Raw genomic sequence first — 16,653 nt, 5'->3', positions numbered from 1 at the left:
AAGCACAGAACAGGGAAGGAGAGAGACGCCCACGTTATGAGAAGTGACTAATGCAAAGCAGGCACTGTGCCAGACATTTTACTACGTGGATTCTCTTGGTTAATCCTCATAATCACCCTAAGAGTAGATTAGTATCACAAATGTCCAGAGGAGAAAACCAAAGAGCCAAAAATTTAAATAACTCACAAAATGGCAAAAATCTTTTATGACTGGCTTTAAAATCTACTTAACAAATGTTTATTGAGCATCAACTTATGCCAGACATTGTACTATACACTAAAGATGTGAGAGTAAATTTAGAAATCTTAAGGCTCTCACCCTTATGGAGCTTATGGTCTAATGGAGGAGACAATCCAATAATCATAAAGTTAAAGGTGGTCTGCAAACTGTTATGTTTGCATATGTATAACTATATGTTATAAAGGACAACATAATTAAAAACTGGTAACTATCATAAAGGACAAAATAATTACAACTGATAGAGCCCAAAATTGAGAAATCTGACCTAGTCTAACAATTGAGGGCTAGTTTCACTGAGGAAGTAATTTTTAGCTCATGGTTCCCAAACTGTATGCCACAGTGCCCTGGAGCACTGCAGCGAATTCACAAGAGTGCCCTGGATTTACATTTTTAAGCAAAACAGAGCAACACTGAACATCTATTAGATATCATGTGAACTATTAGCTCAGGGTAGCTCACAATTTCAACTTTAGATCATGCACATTCTTTTTGAAGACACATCTTTGTGATGCTGACTTTTTGGTGGGCAGTTGCTGTAATAAAAATAAGTGCCACATGAAAATTAAAGTGGAAAAGGAAATGAGGATGGAAGTGGCCAATCTGATTCCAAGGTATGAGAAACTGGACAGTGCCTAACAGGCACATATTAGTAAGTGATCGAGAATGAAATAAAGCTGCTTTATTTTAGCTTATTTAGCTAAAATTTATTTAGCTGCTTTATTTTTCTTTTAGCTTATATGTACTTTTTCTCTAAACAGCTACTAGATTGTTAGAAAATACCTAAGCATTGTTTGGATCTAATTACTGGATAAATATAATTAATTAATAAATAAATATAATTACTTAATAAATATATTTATTTTGAACTAAGTTGTTTGTGAAAAAAAGTACAGAGACACGAAGGACACTATGAACTGTGAATGTTTGGGAATCTTCGTATTACGCTAAGAACTGAAGAATAAGTAGGCTTTTCAAACACCATGCAGTAGAATGAGCAACAGCAAAAGACAGGGTCCCTATCCTTGAAGACATTACAATCTAGTTTGGGAGGCAGAACTAAAAGATAAATAATTTTTCGTTTGTTTTGTTTTTGGCCACACTGCATGGCTTGAGGGATCTCAGTTCCCTGGCCAGAGACTGAACCCAGGCTACAGCAGTGAAAAGTCCAGAATCCTAACCACTAGGTCACCAGGGAACTCCCAATAAACAATTTTAAAACAATTTGTTAAACTTTAATATTTGCAAAAATCTTTCATATCCTTTCTCATGAAATTATATTAAGTACATGTCTATCTTCACTGTAAATTAAGAGCCCCTTACTCCTTGGAAGGAAAGTTATGACCAACCTAAGATAGCATATTCAAAAGCAGAGACATTACTTTGCCAACAAAGGTCCGTCTAGTCAAGGCTATGGTTTTTCCAGTGGTCATGTATGGATGTGAGAGTTGGACTGTGAAGAAGGCTGAGCGCTGAAGAATTGATGCTTTTGAACTGTGGTGTTGGAGAAGACTCTTGAGAGTCCCTTGGACTGCAAGGAGATCCAACCAGTCCATTCTGAAGGAGATCAGCCCTGGGATTTCTTTGGAAGGAATGATGCTAAAGCTGAAACTCCAGTACTTTGGCCACCTCATGCGAAGAGTTGACTCATTGGAAAAGACTCTGATGCTGGGAGGGATTGGGGGCAGGAGGAGAAGGGGACGACAGAGGATGAGATGGCTGGATGGCATCACTGACTCGACGGACGTGAGTCTGAGTGAACTCCGGGAGTTGATGGACACGGAGGCCTGGAGAGCTGCGATTCATGGGGTTGCAAAGAGTCGAACACGACTGAGCGACTGAACTGAACTGAACTGAGAGGTTAGTATTTCCCAACACAGAGCAAATAGTTTGCATTTAGGAAGTGTTTTCTGGGTCAGTCTCACTTGCATCAGTTTACTCTCCTTAGGCTTTTCTCAGAATTGAAAGCTCCAACTCCTCTGTGCAAGGGTAACTCTGCTTTAAGTGTTCTCCACTACAACACATCTCCTGGCTGCTTCTTTCCTATTGTCCTTCAAAAGTCAGCTCATACATATTCACTGCCCCCCAGGAAGCTTTCCCTGACCAAATGAACTATAATTTAAATGTCCCTTATCTAAACGGTCTATTTGGTTTCTTTCCATCATAGGATTTACCACTCTTTTCCTGTAGTAGTCACTGTTTAACTTTCATATGTCCCAGCTCATTGTAAACTTTCGACAGCAGGGTCCATGCCTTATTCACCTTAGCAACTATCATAGTGCCCAGCTCTCAAAGACTGTTTTCTGAATAAATAACAAGTACAGGGAAATTTTTTTTAAGTCTAATTATGCCTTTCACCTTAATGGACTTCTTGGGGAAAAAATGAGTTATTCAGGAAAACTCTGAGGAGGAGATTAACAAATATGCAAAAATTAAAATGACTGATAACTATCCAGTGCTAGTAAAAAAAAAAAAATCATACACCGCTGTAGAAATGTAATTAAGTACAATATTTTTGAAAAGTAATCAAACTATTATCAATTAAAATTAAAAATGCATTTATCTTCTGACTTAGCAATCCTATTTTTAGGAATCTTGCTTGCAAAAATAAAAGCATCCATATGCAATATTATATTTACAAGGAAGTTTACTGAAGCACTGTTTGCAACAGCAAAATAATTCCTGAAAAGTATGCTAAATGCCTAGCAATAGTGGGGGAATGGTACAACTATGCTACGGTAACATCCATATTATGGACTGTTCTGTAGCTACTGATAAAAATGAGTTAAGAGGAGAGCCATGGTACATTCCATAAAAAATAGAATAATCCCACTTGGAAGTAAAAAAGGTAAACATATGCACTTTTATTTGTAAAAGTACTGAGAAAGAGTTAATACCAGACAGTTAATACTGGTGACCTCAGGTTAGAGCCAACAACAACTATGTATTACAATTGTAACAACTATGTATTACAATTGTAACTTAAAACGGAAAGAAAAAAAAATAGAGTTTTCAAAAGTAAGAACAGTAAATAATCTGAATATACTCTCCCTCCTCCAAATTCTTAAGGACAACAAAAACTCCACAATACAGTTACCTTTAATGAGATGACAGTGATCTGGGAGAGTTGAGGATTCTATGGACTCTCTTTTTAGAGACGATTTAAACTTTTCTTTAAACTTAAAATCTAGTTGTCCAGTGGATCTTCCTAGTTTCTTTAATGAGTGATAGTTTGCTTTGGGGATTTGTAATCAGGAGTTTGATAATTTTAGAATGCTCATCAGATTTTTACAACTATACCATTTACTCACTGAGAGTAAACTGAAGTGTTAACATGAGAAATCAGAGGAGGTTTCAAACGAACACGATCCTGAAACTGGAAGCACTGCTACTTGGGCGCCCCCTGGGGACTGAGTTTTAAATTTTTTTACATCCTCAAGACAAACTGGTGTGCTATATAACTGTTCGTTCAAAGAACACTTACTAAGCACCTATTATGTACCAGGCACAATGTTCAACACTAGAGACAAAAAGATAAATAAAATAGAGTTTCTGATTTCTATAATGCATACTTAAAGTATCACCCAAAACTTTCTAAGTACAGCAGGAAACAATGGAAACAGTGTCAGACTTTATTTTCTTGGGCTCCAAAATCACTGCAGATGGTGACTGTAGCCATTAAATTAAAAGACACTTGCTCCTTGGAAGAAAAGCTATGACAAACCTAGACAGCATATTAAAAAGCAGACACGTTACTTTCCCAACAAAAGTCCATATAGTCAAAGCTATGGTTTTTCCAGTAGTCACATATGAATGTGAGACGTTGGACCATAAGGAAAGCTGAGTGCCGAAGAACTGATGCTTTTGAACTGTGGTGTTGGAAAAAGACTCTTGAGAGTCCCCTGGAAAGCAAGGAGATTAAGCCAGTCAATTCTGGAAATCAACCTTGAATGTTCATTGGGAGGACTGATGTTGAAGCTGAAGCTCCAATACTTTGGCCACCTGATGTAAAGAACTGACTTACTGGAAAAGACCCTGATGCTGAAGTGGACGACAGAGGATGAGATGGTTGGATGGCATCGCCGACTAGATGAACATGAGTTTGAGTAAACTCTGGGAGCTGGTGATGGACAGGGAGGCCTGGCGTGCTGCAGTCCGTGGGGTTGCAGAGTCAGACACAACTGAGCGACTGAACTGATCAGCATGTAGAATACAAAATATAAACTACTCATAGAGGTCCTGGAGGAAATTATAACACAGAAGATGATAAAAATGCTGTTGGGGTGCTTCAAAAAGGAATTTGGCATGAATATAAGCTTTAGCATAATTTGTTCATTTAACCAAAATGTTCACCATCTTTAAAAGACAGTAGATTTAAACATCTCAGATAACAGATGCAAAATTGTGGTTATTGTTTTTGGACAAGTTTAGGTTATGGCATCATGATTTTTCTTGGGCCAAAACAATACAAACAAAGCTTAATTTAAAAAATTAAAAACTGACATGGTATCCTAACATCAGATTTTTGTTGTTGTTGTTCAGTCTTTAAGTCATGTCCCACTCTTTGTGACCCCATGGACTGCCACACACCAGGCTTCCCTGTGCTTCACCATCTTCCAGAGTTTGCTCAAACTCATGTCCATTGAGTCAGTGATGCTATCCAAGTATCTCATCCTCTCTTGTCCCCTTTAGTCACAATAATAATAACTCCACTCTGAGAACTTGAGTCTTGATTGCACTGATTTAGGAAATGGTTAATCTTCATAAACAAAATGAGGATGAGAAAACAGACTTAAAACAATTAGTTATAAAATGAAACTGATTTTCCAGGCAAGAGTACTGGAGTGGGGTGCCATTGCCTTCTCCGGAAACTGAAAAAGATCAGTTCAAATAAATGGGCAAAATTTAACCTCAAAGCCTCCTTCCAATCTTTCCTTCCCAGTTCACAACACTTTCAGAAGATACTGTATCAGATTTGCCTTTTCTTCCTCAAGGTCTGGGAGAGCAAGAAGCAGAGGTAGAATTCACAGCCAGAAAAACAAAACAACAACTAACAAGCAACAGCTTCCCTCTGTGACACAACCACAATCCCAAAGTCCCAGGACATTAGAGAGCCAGACAGTCTCAGGTTCTGTGGCCAGGGCCCAAAGAAGTACTTCTGGTGGCCTGAGTTGGAAATCAATTTAATTTTCCCAAAGGAATAATTCTATTTCAGCCACATTTCAGGTACCCTGTGAGCTGAATTAGCAATGGCATGATAGTTGGGGACTTCAACCTTTATTATATAACTTTTTCCCTACAGAAAAATAATTAGTTCCAAAAATTATATTGTTTGGGATTCAGCTTACATTTGCCTGTATAATAAAGCATTGAGTCAAAATGCAATAGACTCATAAAAGAAAAAACAAAAACAAAAAACCTCTGACTTGACTGACCATAGACATTCCACTGTTTAATCTGCTAGAAGACAGCAATTACTAAATTATAAACTATTTGGAATAAAAAGTAACAGTTTAAAAGAGTTTAAGTTCATATAATTGTTGAAATTTTAAAGAATAGGATAATATAGTATAGAACATATTTCATCACGGAAATCTTCTAATTCTTCTAATTAAGGTTTAAAATCTTGCCAGCCATTATCAAACAGAGTAAAGAATAAATACTAGTTACAGAATGTAGAGATAATGTTTAATCCAGTGGAGTAATATGGGTATCATTAGCTTGGGTGTAAACACTTAAAAGTCACATCATGAGTCAGAAACAAAATATTTAAATGCTTTCAAATACATCAATCATAAACCAATTTTTAAAAGTAATACTACAGTGTACTTTGAAGTAAAAATAACCAATCTCATAAATTAAGAACAGGAACTCTAAAATAGAGGTAAAAAATTATTTGTATCTACTTATACCAGATATTTTATCTCATTTTATATTCACAAATGCCATACCAGATAGGTATTATTTCTCCCTTTTACAGAGGAACCAAGCTAAGAGTAACAATTTCTCTGGGACTAAAGTGATAGCAAATGGAATAGTTAGGGTTATAGTCTGAACCTACATTTGTTTTAATTCTAGTAAATGGCTCATCAGAATTCAAGAAAATATTTGCAAACAAAGTAACAAGGGATTAATCTCCTAAATATACAAATAGCTCATGCAGCTCAATATAAAAAAAAAAAACAACAAAAATTCCAATCAAAAAATGGGTAGAAGATCTAAACAGACATTTCTCCAAAGAAAACATCAGATGGCTGAAAGGCATCACTACATCATCACAAACTGTTAGAGAAATGGAAATCAAAGCTACTATGAGGTGTCGCCTCACACCAGTCAGAATGGCCATCAATAAATCTACAAACAATAAATGCTGGAGACGGTGTGGAGAAAAGGGAATCCTCCTTCATTGTTGGTGAAATGTAATCTGGTACAGCCACTATGGAGAACAGCACGGAAGCTCCTTAAAAAACTAAAAATAAAGCTACCATATGATCCAGCAATCCCACTCCTGGGCATATCTGGAGAGAACCATCATTCAGAAACACATGCACCTCAACGTTTACTGCAGCACTATTTACAATCACCAGGATATGGAAATAAACTAACCATTCACAGAGGAATGGATGAAAAAGATGTGATACATATATACAATGCAGTATTAATCCACCATAATAAAGAAGGAAACAGTGTCATTTGCCACAACATGAATGGACCTAAAAACTGTCACACTGAGTGAAGAAGTCAGAGAAAAATGAGAATCATATAATATCACTTACATGTGGAATCCAAAAAATTTGGTACAAAACAGAGAGTCACAGATATAGAAAACAAACTTACCAATGGGGAAGGAAATGAAGGAGGGATAAATTGAGATATTAGGATTGACATACACACACTACTGTGTATAGAATGCTTCCCTGGTAGCTCAGCTGGTAAAGAATCCACTTACAATGCAGAAGACCCTGGTTCGATTCCTGGATCAGGAAGATTCCCTAGAGAAGGGAGGGATAGGCTACCCACTCCAGTATTCTTGGGCTTCCCTGGTGGCTCAGACAGTAAAGAATCAGCCTGCAATGTGGGAGACCTGGGTTGGGAAGATCCCCTGGAGGAGGGCATGGCAACCCACTCCAGTATTCTTGCCTGGAGAATCCCCATGGACAGAGGAGCCTGGTGGGCTATGGTCCATGGGGTCCCAAAGAGTCAGACAGGACTGAGCAACTAAGCTAGACACTAACGTATATAGAACAGATAACCGAAAGGGACATACTGTATACTATAGGAAACTCTACTCAATACTCTGTGATGATCTGTATGGGAAAAGAATCTTTAAATAGGTGGATATATGTATCAGTTCAGTTGCTCAGTCGTGTCTGACTCTTTGTGACTCCATGGACTGCAGCATACCAGGCCTCCGTGTCCATCACCAACTCCCGAAGCCTCCTCAAACTCATGACCATCGTGTCGGTGATGCCATCCAACCATCTCATCCTCTGTCGTCCCCTTCTCCTGCCTTCAATCTTTCCCAGCATCAGGGTCTTTTCCAGTGAGTCAGTTCTTCACATCAGGTGGCCAAATATTGGAGTTTCAGCTTCAGGATCAAGTCCTTCATGTAAAACTGACTCACATTGCTCTATACCTGAAACTGTCACAACACTGTAAATCAACTATACTCCAGGAAAAATTAAAACAAAAACAAACAAAAATAAAGTCTTTTCTCCTTCCCCTATCATGCCATTTACATGAGTTATTTCATACATACAACAAAAACTTGAAATAAATTGTCATGTCTTTTAAAAAGTGAAAAGAACCAACAAAAATAAGGAGAAACTTTTTTTTATCTATTTCTTGGTTGATTTAGTTCCACTTATATTTCTACAACTGATCAACAATTATCAATACAGCTATAAAACACACAATGAAGATATTTATGTTACCATCTGACTATTTCTGGATGCTCTTTAGAGAATAAAATATAGTACAGGAGTGGGTTGTATGAACCTGAGAGAGGAGTAAAATCCCAAAGCTAATAAAAGCCATGAGTTTGAGCAAGCTCGGGCAGTTGGTGATGGACAGGGAAGCCCCGCGTGCTGCAGTCCATGGATACGACTGAGCAACTGAACCGAATTGAATAAAAGCCATTTCCTGGAACAGAGGAGGGAATAATTTTAGAAGTTCTGGGTCAAAATCTTTTGGTCTGAGTTTCACAAGAATTCTCTGGTGTTTTACAGCACGACTGGTCCCCTCTTCTGTTTCTAGATATCTCTTGTCTTCCTCCTCTCCCAAACATTCCCCGGATTCTCCAGTAAGTCTTTCATCCACACTGCAGCTAACCACATATCTATTCGAAAATTGTTAACGGAATTGAACCGGTAACCTTATCACACTTTGGGGGGGAGGGGGAGAATAACACCATTTTAGAGTTGGGAGGCATTTCACATTGAGTTTAAATCTGCGTGCACAGCCTCTACTATTCTAGTGGGGACAACGGAGACTCGGAGAGAGGAAGTGACCTGGCCACAGACTAGGCGTGAGTTGGCAGCTGGGCCAGAGGTTGAAGTTTCATCTCATACTCCACGCTTTTCCAACCTCACGAAAGCGGGTTGGGCTTTAGGGCTGGGTACTAGCCATGACGGGTTTAGAAAAAGCAATCAGCAGATCCCAGAACACCTAAAGCCCTGTCGCCCGGGCTCCTTTCTAGAGTAAAGACCAGTATAGTTACCTGTTTAGAGTTCAGAGGGCCTGTGGGAAGGGGAGGGCTGAAAAAACCGGTCTCTCCTGAGGCAGCTGTGGGCACACCCCGACCTCTAACCCAAATCGACACAGCTGCCGCCTCCACCCGCCCCACAACCAGTGGTACTCCGACCTTCTACGCGCTCGGGGTCCATGGAAGCGGACCCTCCTGGGATCCCTCTCCCAGCCCACTCTCGAGACGAACTTGGCCCCCAAAATGTAAGGGAAGAGGGGTGCAGGAACAAAGCAACCCCAAGCGATCCCCTTCCTTTCTGGGCGCCCCCGGGGCGGGCGGACGTGGACTACCAGTCCCGACATGCAGCGCGCCAGCGGCCCCTCGACCACCGCCAAGTCCGCGGTGCATCGGCCGCCGGGACTCGTAGTCCGCGGTTCCGGGGTGGGGTGGGGGGTGGCGCGGACAGCCACGCGCGGCGGGACGGGCCAGCCCGGTGTCCGGTCAAGCCCAGGGAGCCTGCTGGCTGCCCGGGCCTCACCTCAACGATGCGGGCGCACTGGGTCCCCTTGCCGGCGCCGGGACCGCCAAGAACGAACACGACCTGCGGCTTCATGAAGCGATGCGGGAAGAGGAAAAGTGGCCGGCCGGTCAGCAGCGGAAAGCTAAGGCCTAGGACGTGCAGCAGCCGGCGGCCGCAGCGGCTAAGCATGCACCGCGGCTGTGTTGGACGCTGAGAGAGCTGACAGCAGCCGGGCCGGCGTTGGCGCGGGGCGGGGCGCGGAGAAGGGGGCGGGCCGAGCCGGCTCCTGCCGCGGCCCCGCCGCCTTAGCTGCCGAGGCGTCCGCGCTGCAGACGGAAGGGGCGGGGCTTCCGCTGCTCTTTCGTTGGCCGCGCCCGAGTCCTCCCCGCCCCTCTGAGGGCTCATTCATTCGTTCTGTCCGCGGGTGTTGAGCCAGCTAGTGTAGGGCTTGTGCTGGCGCCTGGCACATGGCCTACGGGAGAGCACGATCCATTGTATCTGCTCTCAAGTTTAAATTCCAGAGGGTAGGCAGCCGACCTGAACAAATCAACACGAATAAATAAATGCAAATAGCAATATTGGCTTTGAAGGAACCAAACGGAGGAATAACAAGAGATGAATGTAATTTGGCTATGGTAGTCAGACTTCTGAAGAGATGATATATAAGCCAAGACGTAAGGATAGGAAAGAGCAAAGCTAGGCAAACACTGAGACAGAGGGTCCCACAAAGAGAAAAAAGGCTAGTTTTTGCAAAACACCTAAGACTTTAAACTGAGAGCACTTGAAAGGCCCATACGATCAGTGCTATGTGAAACGAGGGAGGGAATGAAAGGCGGAAGAGTTTGGCTGATGATCGGTCAGTCAGGCCCTTTGGTTAAGGAAAGGAGTTTGAATTATATGCTAATTGCAGTGGGAAGTCCTTCTAACTATAACTCCATTTCCCTGCCCCTTGCATTAGGAAACATTTTCGAGAAGAAAAAGAGTTCAGTGAATGAGTCTTAGTGAGTAGACCTTTAAATGTTGGAGAGAGGAGGAGGAACCCAAGAAGGCAGAGCCATAAAGGTAAGAAGAAAACCAGAATACGTTGTTCCAGCAAAGAGAGTGTATGGGGTGGGATTGTAGTGGTGTAGTAGTCAACACTGTGTTAAACACAAATGAGTACAGATAAAACAGCATTTGGCAACAGGGGGACTTACAAAGAGTTCTGCCCAAAGCAAGTCATACATTATATCTAATTTGAAGCCTGATTGAAAATGGAGTGGATAGGAGATGAGTAAATGAAAATAATAGAGAAAATAAGGGTCAAGACAAAGTTTATTTAGGATGGGTTATAGCAGCCATGCTGTCTAATATGGTAGCCCTTACCACATATGGGTATTTAAATTAATTACATTAAAAATAATTAAAAATTCAGTTCTTCAGTTGTAATAACAACATTTTAACAGCTCAGTAATCACATGTGTTTGTTTAGTGGAAATTGTATTGAACAGCATACATACCAACCCTGTCATCACAAAAAGTTCTGCTGGTCAATGCTATACTCAAGCTCATGCTTAAGGGGTTAGGAATGATTTGAAAGAAAGAAAGAGAGGTAACCCCTTGAGGAGAAAAATCAGATGAGCAAGTCCAAAGGACTTGGACACATCTAAGACACCTGGAGGACCTTAGATGACTTGAAAGTCCTAGATAGGAAGATGTTCATTTGTAACAGGAATAACAAGAAGAGTAGAGTTCAGGAAGATTTGAAGGTAGGAAGGGTTCCTGTCTGATAACTTTCTTTTTCTTGTAATGAAAGGGCAATATTACCTGAGGGGAAGGGGAAGGGACTAGGATATCTGAGGAGAGAAAAGGTATGAAATAGACATCTTTGATAGTATAAAGTGTGTTTTTCTAAAGAAAACTAATCAATAGGACTTCTGGGAAGTATTAAAAGCTCATTTGGTTTTTGAGATCATGGATTTAAAATCATTAAAGACATTAGACTATTCAGGCACAGGCAGAGAGAAGGGCAGGCAAACAGTTGGGCTAATCCAGGATTGGGGTTTTGCTAGGCAAGTAAAACAGAAAGAGAGAAGACTAAGGGAATGTTTGCAAGAGAATGTTTTTGATGGTTTATGCAGAATCAAGGACCTTCCTGGTAGCTCAGATGGTGAAGAATCCACCTACAATGCAGGAGACCCCGAATCAATTCCTGGGTCTCGAAATTCCCCTGGAGAAGTGATAGGCTACCCACTCCAGTAATTCTTACCTGGAGAATCCCCATGGACCCAGGAGCCTGGCAGGCTACAGTCCATGGGGTCGTAAAGAGTTGGATACGACTGAGCGACTGAGCCAGCACAGCACATGCAGAATCAAAATCAGGCAGAAAAGCAAATGGTGGCATGTGAGGGCTAACAGTGGAGAAGTGGACAGGAACCAGGGAAGATATTAGAAGTACTGATGTCAAAGAATGGTGGCAGTGGAGTACTTGAGCACATGAGCTGGTGATCTGAGTGGAATGTTTGGAACTGAAGTATCAAAGGTTGTGAGTTTCTGCTGCTGATGATATCTGGGATGAGCCCATGGGAGTGGAAGACTGAAGCAGATACACACCCTGTTATTAGAATTGAGAGGCCAGGGTGTTCAATTTATCATCCAGGTAGAAGTTTAAGTGAGATAGTACTGGCTTGAAGAGAGAGACTACAAGAGTGAAATTAAGTTCTTGAGGGCAGAGTGCCAGGAAGGGATACAGACAGGAGGGGAGGATGGTGGCACAGCCTTATCTGGCTACCACCACTCTCTTTCTCCCTGTACAACCCTTTTCCTCTTCCCTCACACACTATTTTCGGCCTCTTTTCATCTTTTCCCCCATCTTGTCCACTTTTTTTTTTTTTTACTTATTTCCAATCCTCCTCCCCTTCTTTTCCCATTTCTGACTTCCCTTCCTTCTCCCCATCTACTTCTCTTTTCCATTTCTTCTCTCCACCCTCTTTCTTTGCCTCTCTAATCCCTTCTCCCTTCAGTCCCTTGTTTTTCCCTTGTTTATTGAGCCCTATCATAGTTACTATTATATTGATTTAATGACATAGATGTTACTATTATACTCATTTTGCAAATGAAACCAAAGCCAAAAGTTGTCTGAAGACAGCTGGCCAGTAAGCAGCAGGAGCTGGAATTCAGCTGGATGTTTTCATTGTTGTTGCTATAGAGTCAGCATTATCTCCTTTAAAAGCAGAGAACATCAAGGCTGAAAGGAATGGTAGAGTTGTTAAGTCCAAAGTCTTCATGTTACCATATGGTGTCAGGTAACAAAGTACATTCCTGGTCCAAGATCTTTTCCCACTTAGTACAGTAAATATTAGGACTCAAGGAGGATTAATAGGCAAGGACATCTGACTTAGAATAGGGAGACCTAAGTTTTAGTCTCTATGCTACCAATAAATCACTGTAACCTTAGGAAACTCCTGCTAATCTTGGAACTTCAGTTTTTCATCTTCCAACTAGGAAATGGAGAGAATGGTGAAATGAAAGCATTGGTATAGATGACCTCACACCATCCTACTGTGTTTAGTTTTTTGATGAGAAGAAGGACAGTTATCCAATTGCTGCTACTGTGCCTCTTGAAGGTATGTCCTGGTACTTAGCATAGGGATCTGCGAACTTTTTCTGTAAAAAGCCAGACAATAAATATTTTAGGTCTTGGGTGGCTTAGCATCTCCATTCAGCTACACAACTTTGCCATTATAGTAAAAAGCAGCCTCAGATCATACATAAACAAATGAATGTGATAATGTTCCAAAAAACTTTTTTTATGGACACTGAAATTTGAATTTGCACCTGCCTCAAAATGTTATTCTCTCATTTTTTAAATCCACTTAAAAATGTAAAAACCACTGCTAGGGTGTAAGTCTATACCAAAACAGGTGCCCACAGGCTATAGTTGCTGCCCTCTGGCCTGGCAGAATGCCTGGTGGTAAAAGTCCAATTCAAGCTCAGAGGAAGTCTCCCAATCTTCCACCTGCCAGGGAGGAGGATGTAGGATATATGTCAGCTGAAAATGAGAATGACTGGTCATATTATTATGAGGTGGTAGGAGTACAAAAAAAGGCCATATTGAAGCAAATGTGCCTCTTTTCTTTTGGGCATGACTTTTCTCTATCTCATCTGGTATAATTGCCAGAGCTGAAAGATGTTACAGGGATGGGATCTGTGGAAAAGGGTCTAGGAGGCTATTCTTTGGTTTTTGATGAAGGCCTTGTGCCCTTTTTACATAAATTAGGAAAGAGACAAAAAGATAATCATTCTAGCTCCCACGATAGAGACCACCAGAACTAAGGATTCCACATAGGAAGGAGTCTGGGTGCAAAACTTCATTGTATACTTATAGCAATTTGTAGTAACTTTTCTTTGACTCCCTGGAGAATTTGACTACAAGGGCTCAGTACTTAGTATCTTGCACTGTGCCCATCTCCTGCCAACCATGTTAGGCAACTAAGGAAAATTAACTAAAGAAGAAAGATATTAAAAAAATGAAACCTAGATACCCATCTCTACCAAGGGTTTTCCAGAAAGATCAGGGCTAAGCAGAAAACAACGTATTATTTGTTGTCTCTTTGGGCCTACTCTGGTTATCTTTTGCTATATAACAAACCTTAATGGATTACAAGGAATGTTTGGTATGGGAACCCTGCCCCCAGCCCAAATATCACACACTTTTGGTGACCAGAGTGTTCAGTGTGAGTAGTGCTGTGGGTAGAGAGGAGACACATGGAAGAGGTTTTCCAAAACACCTGTTTATTACACCAGGTGGTCCCATGGAGCCAAGCCAAGGAGGCAAGCATTCATAAAAGACACTGTGCTACTCTGATGCTCGAACATTTAACCTGTCTGCTTGTCCACAGTGAAAGGTCTAATTCTTAGCACCTTAGTCCTGAATTTGTCCCCAAAGAATTCATTTTGCTTTAGCCTTATATCAGTGCTCTTAATCTGTGGAGGTGGCAGAGATTCAGTGAGTTCCCCCTCGATGCAAACAATCAGACCCAAAATAGGAATGTGCCAATGAGTATATATTGAATAAATGGCTATCACCTAATAGAAGCTATTCTCTACCTAAATCCATAGATTGAATCCATAGATTAAATACATTCGATTAATATCTATTGAATATCCACTATGTGCCAAGCATTTCACTCTATTACTTAGTTTTGGGATGACATTCAAACTTTTCAATAATTAATACAATCAGAATATTTGTTGCGATTTCTGTGCCAGGATTTGCTATGCCGGCGTCAGTCCTCTAGTTGTGGGATCATGAGGAGGTCCTAGGTGTCCCAAGTTCTCAGGGAAGTAGCTATATCCAACTCACATGGAAATAATTCACTTTTAACCACCAACACAATATTACCAGTTGTGTGTTGGCTGAATATTGGCCTTGCCTTATAAAATACACATAATGAAGTTAGTGCTGTCATTTTGCAGATGGAAAAAGAGCCAGGAAGTGGAAGTACTTTATTTAAAGACACAGAGGCAGTTAGCTAGCAAAGTCAAATTCAAACTTAGAATGTACAGCTTCAAAATATGCCTTCATCCTATACAGTACTGAACCTTTAGGAGGTAAAAAGTTCCATAGGCACAAAATCCATTCAAAGTAAGTTCTGTAACAGATGTGAAGACTGATCTCGAAAGATGTAAAAATAAGAGCTATCCTCAAAACTCACTCCTACCCATATGTGTTTATTTATCAAGTACATTAAGTCTTTGGAACATATATTCAGTATGTGCATATTACCACCAGAGTATAGCTGTGTTCATAGGGAACTCTCAAGGGTCTTAAGAAGTAGGGCCTTTTCACCACTTATGTCCTATTTATCATACTTGCACTTTAAATATCTGTTCCATACTTTGATTTTTCCATTTTTGACAACATCTGTTTGACGTGCTATTCATTTTTCAGGATTCAGCTCAGATTTTACCTCCTTTGGGAAGCGCTGTCTAAATTCCCAAGACTGGGTTAGGTGCCCCTCTTTTGTGTTTCTACACCCACTACCACCACCCGGCCCACACTTACTCCATCCCATGTTTACTTCTGTTGTAGCACTGTGGTGTACTGTGTATCCACACACTTGGTTTAGAGCTCCTTGAAGGCAGAGACTATGTCTGATGATTCTATACAACATAACAAATGTGTTACTGTTACAACGTGATTTACTCTCTTAAGGAAACTCCAAGGTTCTTGGAAGATTTAGAGTATGTAACTTGGCTCCTGCCACTCAAGTTCTATCTACAGTGGTTTTTGACAACTGCTGCCCTGTAATTCCTTTCTTGAGTATAGCTAGGAACTGGTTTCTAGGATCAGTTTGGGTGATGGAGCAAAGACAGGGCAGGTGTGTGGGTGGCACAGGTGGGTAGGTGGCAGGCCATATGCTTTGCCCTGAGGCCTTCATAGCCATCTATTACATTGTGATCTATTTCCTGGAGGGATGCTTAGCCCATTACATAACCTGATGCTTAATGGAGGTTCTAAAAGGAAGACTCGATGTTATTCAGATTTGCACTTATTGCTGTAATGTTTTATCAAAGTACCTTTTATCAAAGATTCTGAGAGCACTGGTTAAAAGAAACATGATTTTTTAAAAGCTGATGTGCCAAATGTGGCAACAGACAATTCACCTACCCTCCTGGGAGTGATGCTGTCAGCTGAGCTCAGTCTGCATACTGCAGAATGGCAGGCTAACCAGTGAAGGGAAATGATGGTCTTCAGCAGGTCTTCCAGCGTTTTTTGCCTATTACAACTTTGCAAGCCTAGGTAGTTTGCTTATACCCACAGTTTCTTTGCCTGCAAAATCAGGATGGTGGTTAAAAAAAAAAATCAGCTGAGCCATTATTTACAGAGAATTTACCAATATGTTATTTGATCTTTCTTGTCTTTATTCCAAAACACTTCAAGCTTTCAAAAAATAAGTAAAATGAGTCAACATGACTTGACACATTGTTATTATTACCTCTCCCAAGAGGTTTGAGTCTCAAAGAAATTCTACATAAATTGACAGATTAACAATCCTCCTTAAAAATATGATGTTCCTTAAAAGCAAAGCTGTAGTCATTTTCTAAAAGCACCAGTCCAGCTTAGCTTAGAAGTGTAAATAGAGACAGGGAAAGTTGGGTGTTTTGTAAATAAGGGCAGAACTGGTAACTGATTCCAGCTTCCCTGTTCCTGGTGATAACAATAGCT

At 40.8% G+C, this 16,653-nt stretch overlaps 1 protein-coding gene and 1 long non-coding RNA gene across 4 annotated transcripts in view; one reads left to right on the top strand and one right to left on the bottom strand.

The window, feature by feature from the left end:
* Positions 1-9,670, bottom strand: part of CMPK1 (cytidine/uridine monophosphate kinase 1) — a 36,242-nt gene extending 26,572 nt beyond the window's left edge. The window contains exon 1 of one of the 3 annotated variants that reach the window (XM_086387154.1): positions 9,462-9,670. In XM_086387154.1, coding sequence (XP_086243280.1) covers positions 9,462-9,632 — 171 coding nt within the window. In that variant the 5' untranslated portion in view covers positions 9,633-9,670. Of the gene's footprint in view, positions 1-7,641; positions 7,880-8,956; positions 9,384-9,461 lie in introns of those variants that run through there. The other 2 variants (XM_086387159.1, XM_086387158.1) reach the window with 2 other exon arrangements.
* LOC147375289 (uncharacterized) lies at positions 9,088-10,517 on the top strand. The gene is made up of 2 exons (XR_015158702.1): positions 9,088-9,186; positions 10,402-10,517. It is a non-coding gene; the product is annotated as an uncharacterized LOC147375289 (long non-coding RNA).
* The last annotated feature ends 6,136 nt before the right edge of the window (positions 10,518-16,653 follow it).

This window comes from Bos grunniens, chromosome 3 (genome assembly GCF_055505025.1).
Source record: "Bos grunniens cultivar Pamir isolate PY7600 chromosome 3, Bosgru_T2T1.0, whole genome shotgun sequence".
Classification (NCBI taxonomy): Eukaryota; Metazoa; Chordata; class Mammalia; order Artiodactyla; family Bovidae; genus Bos; species Bos grunniens.
This window is presented reverse-complemented; position numbering and strand designations above follow the sequence as displayed.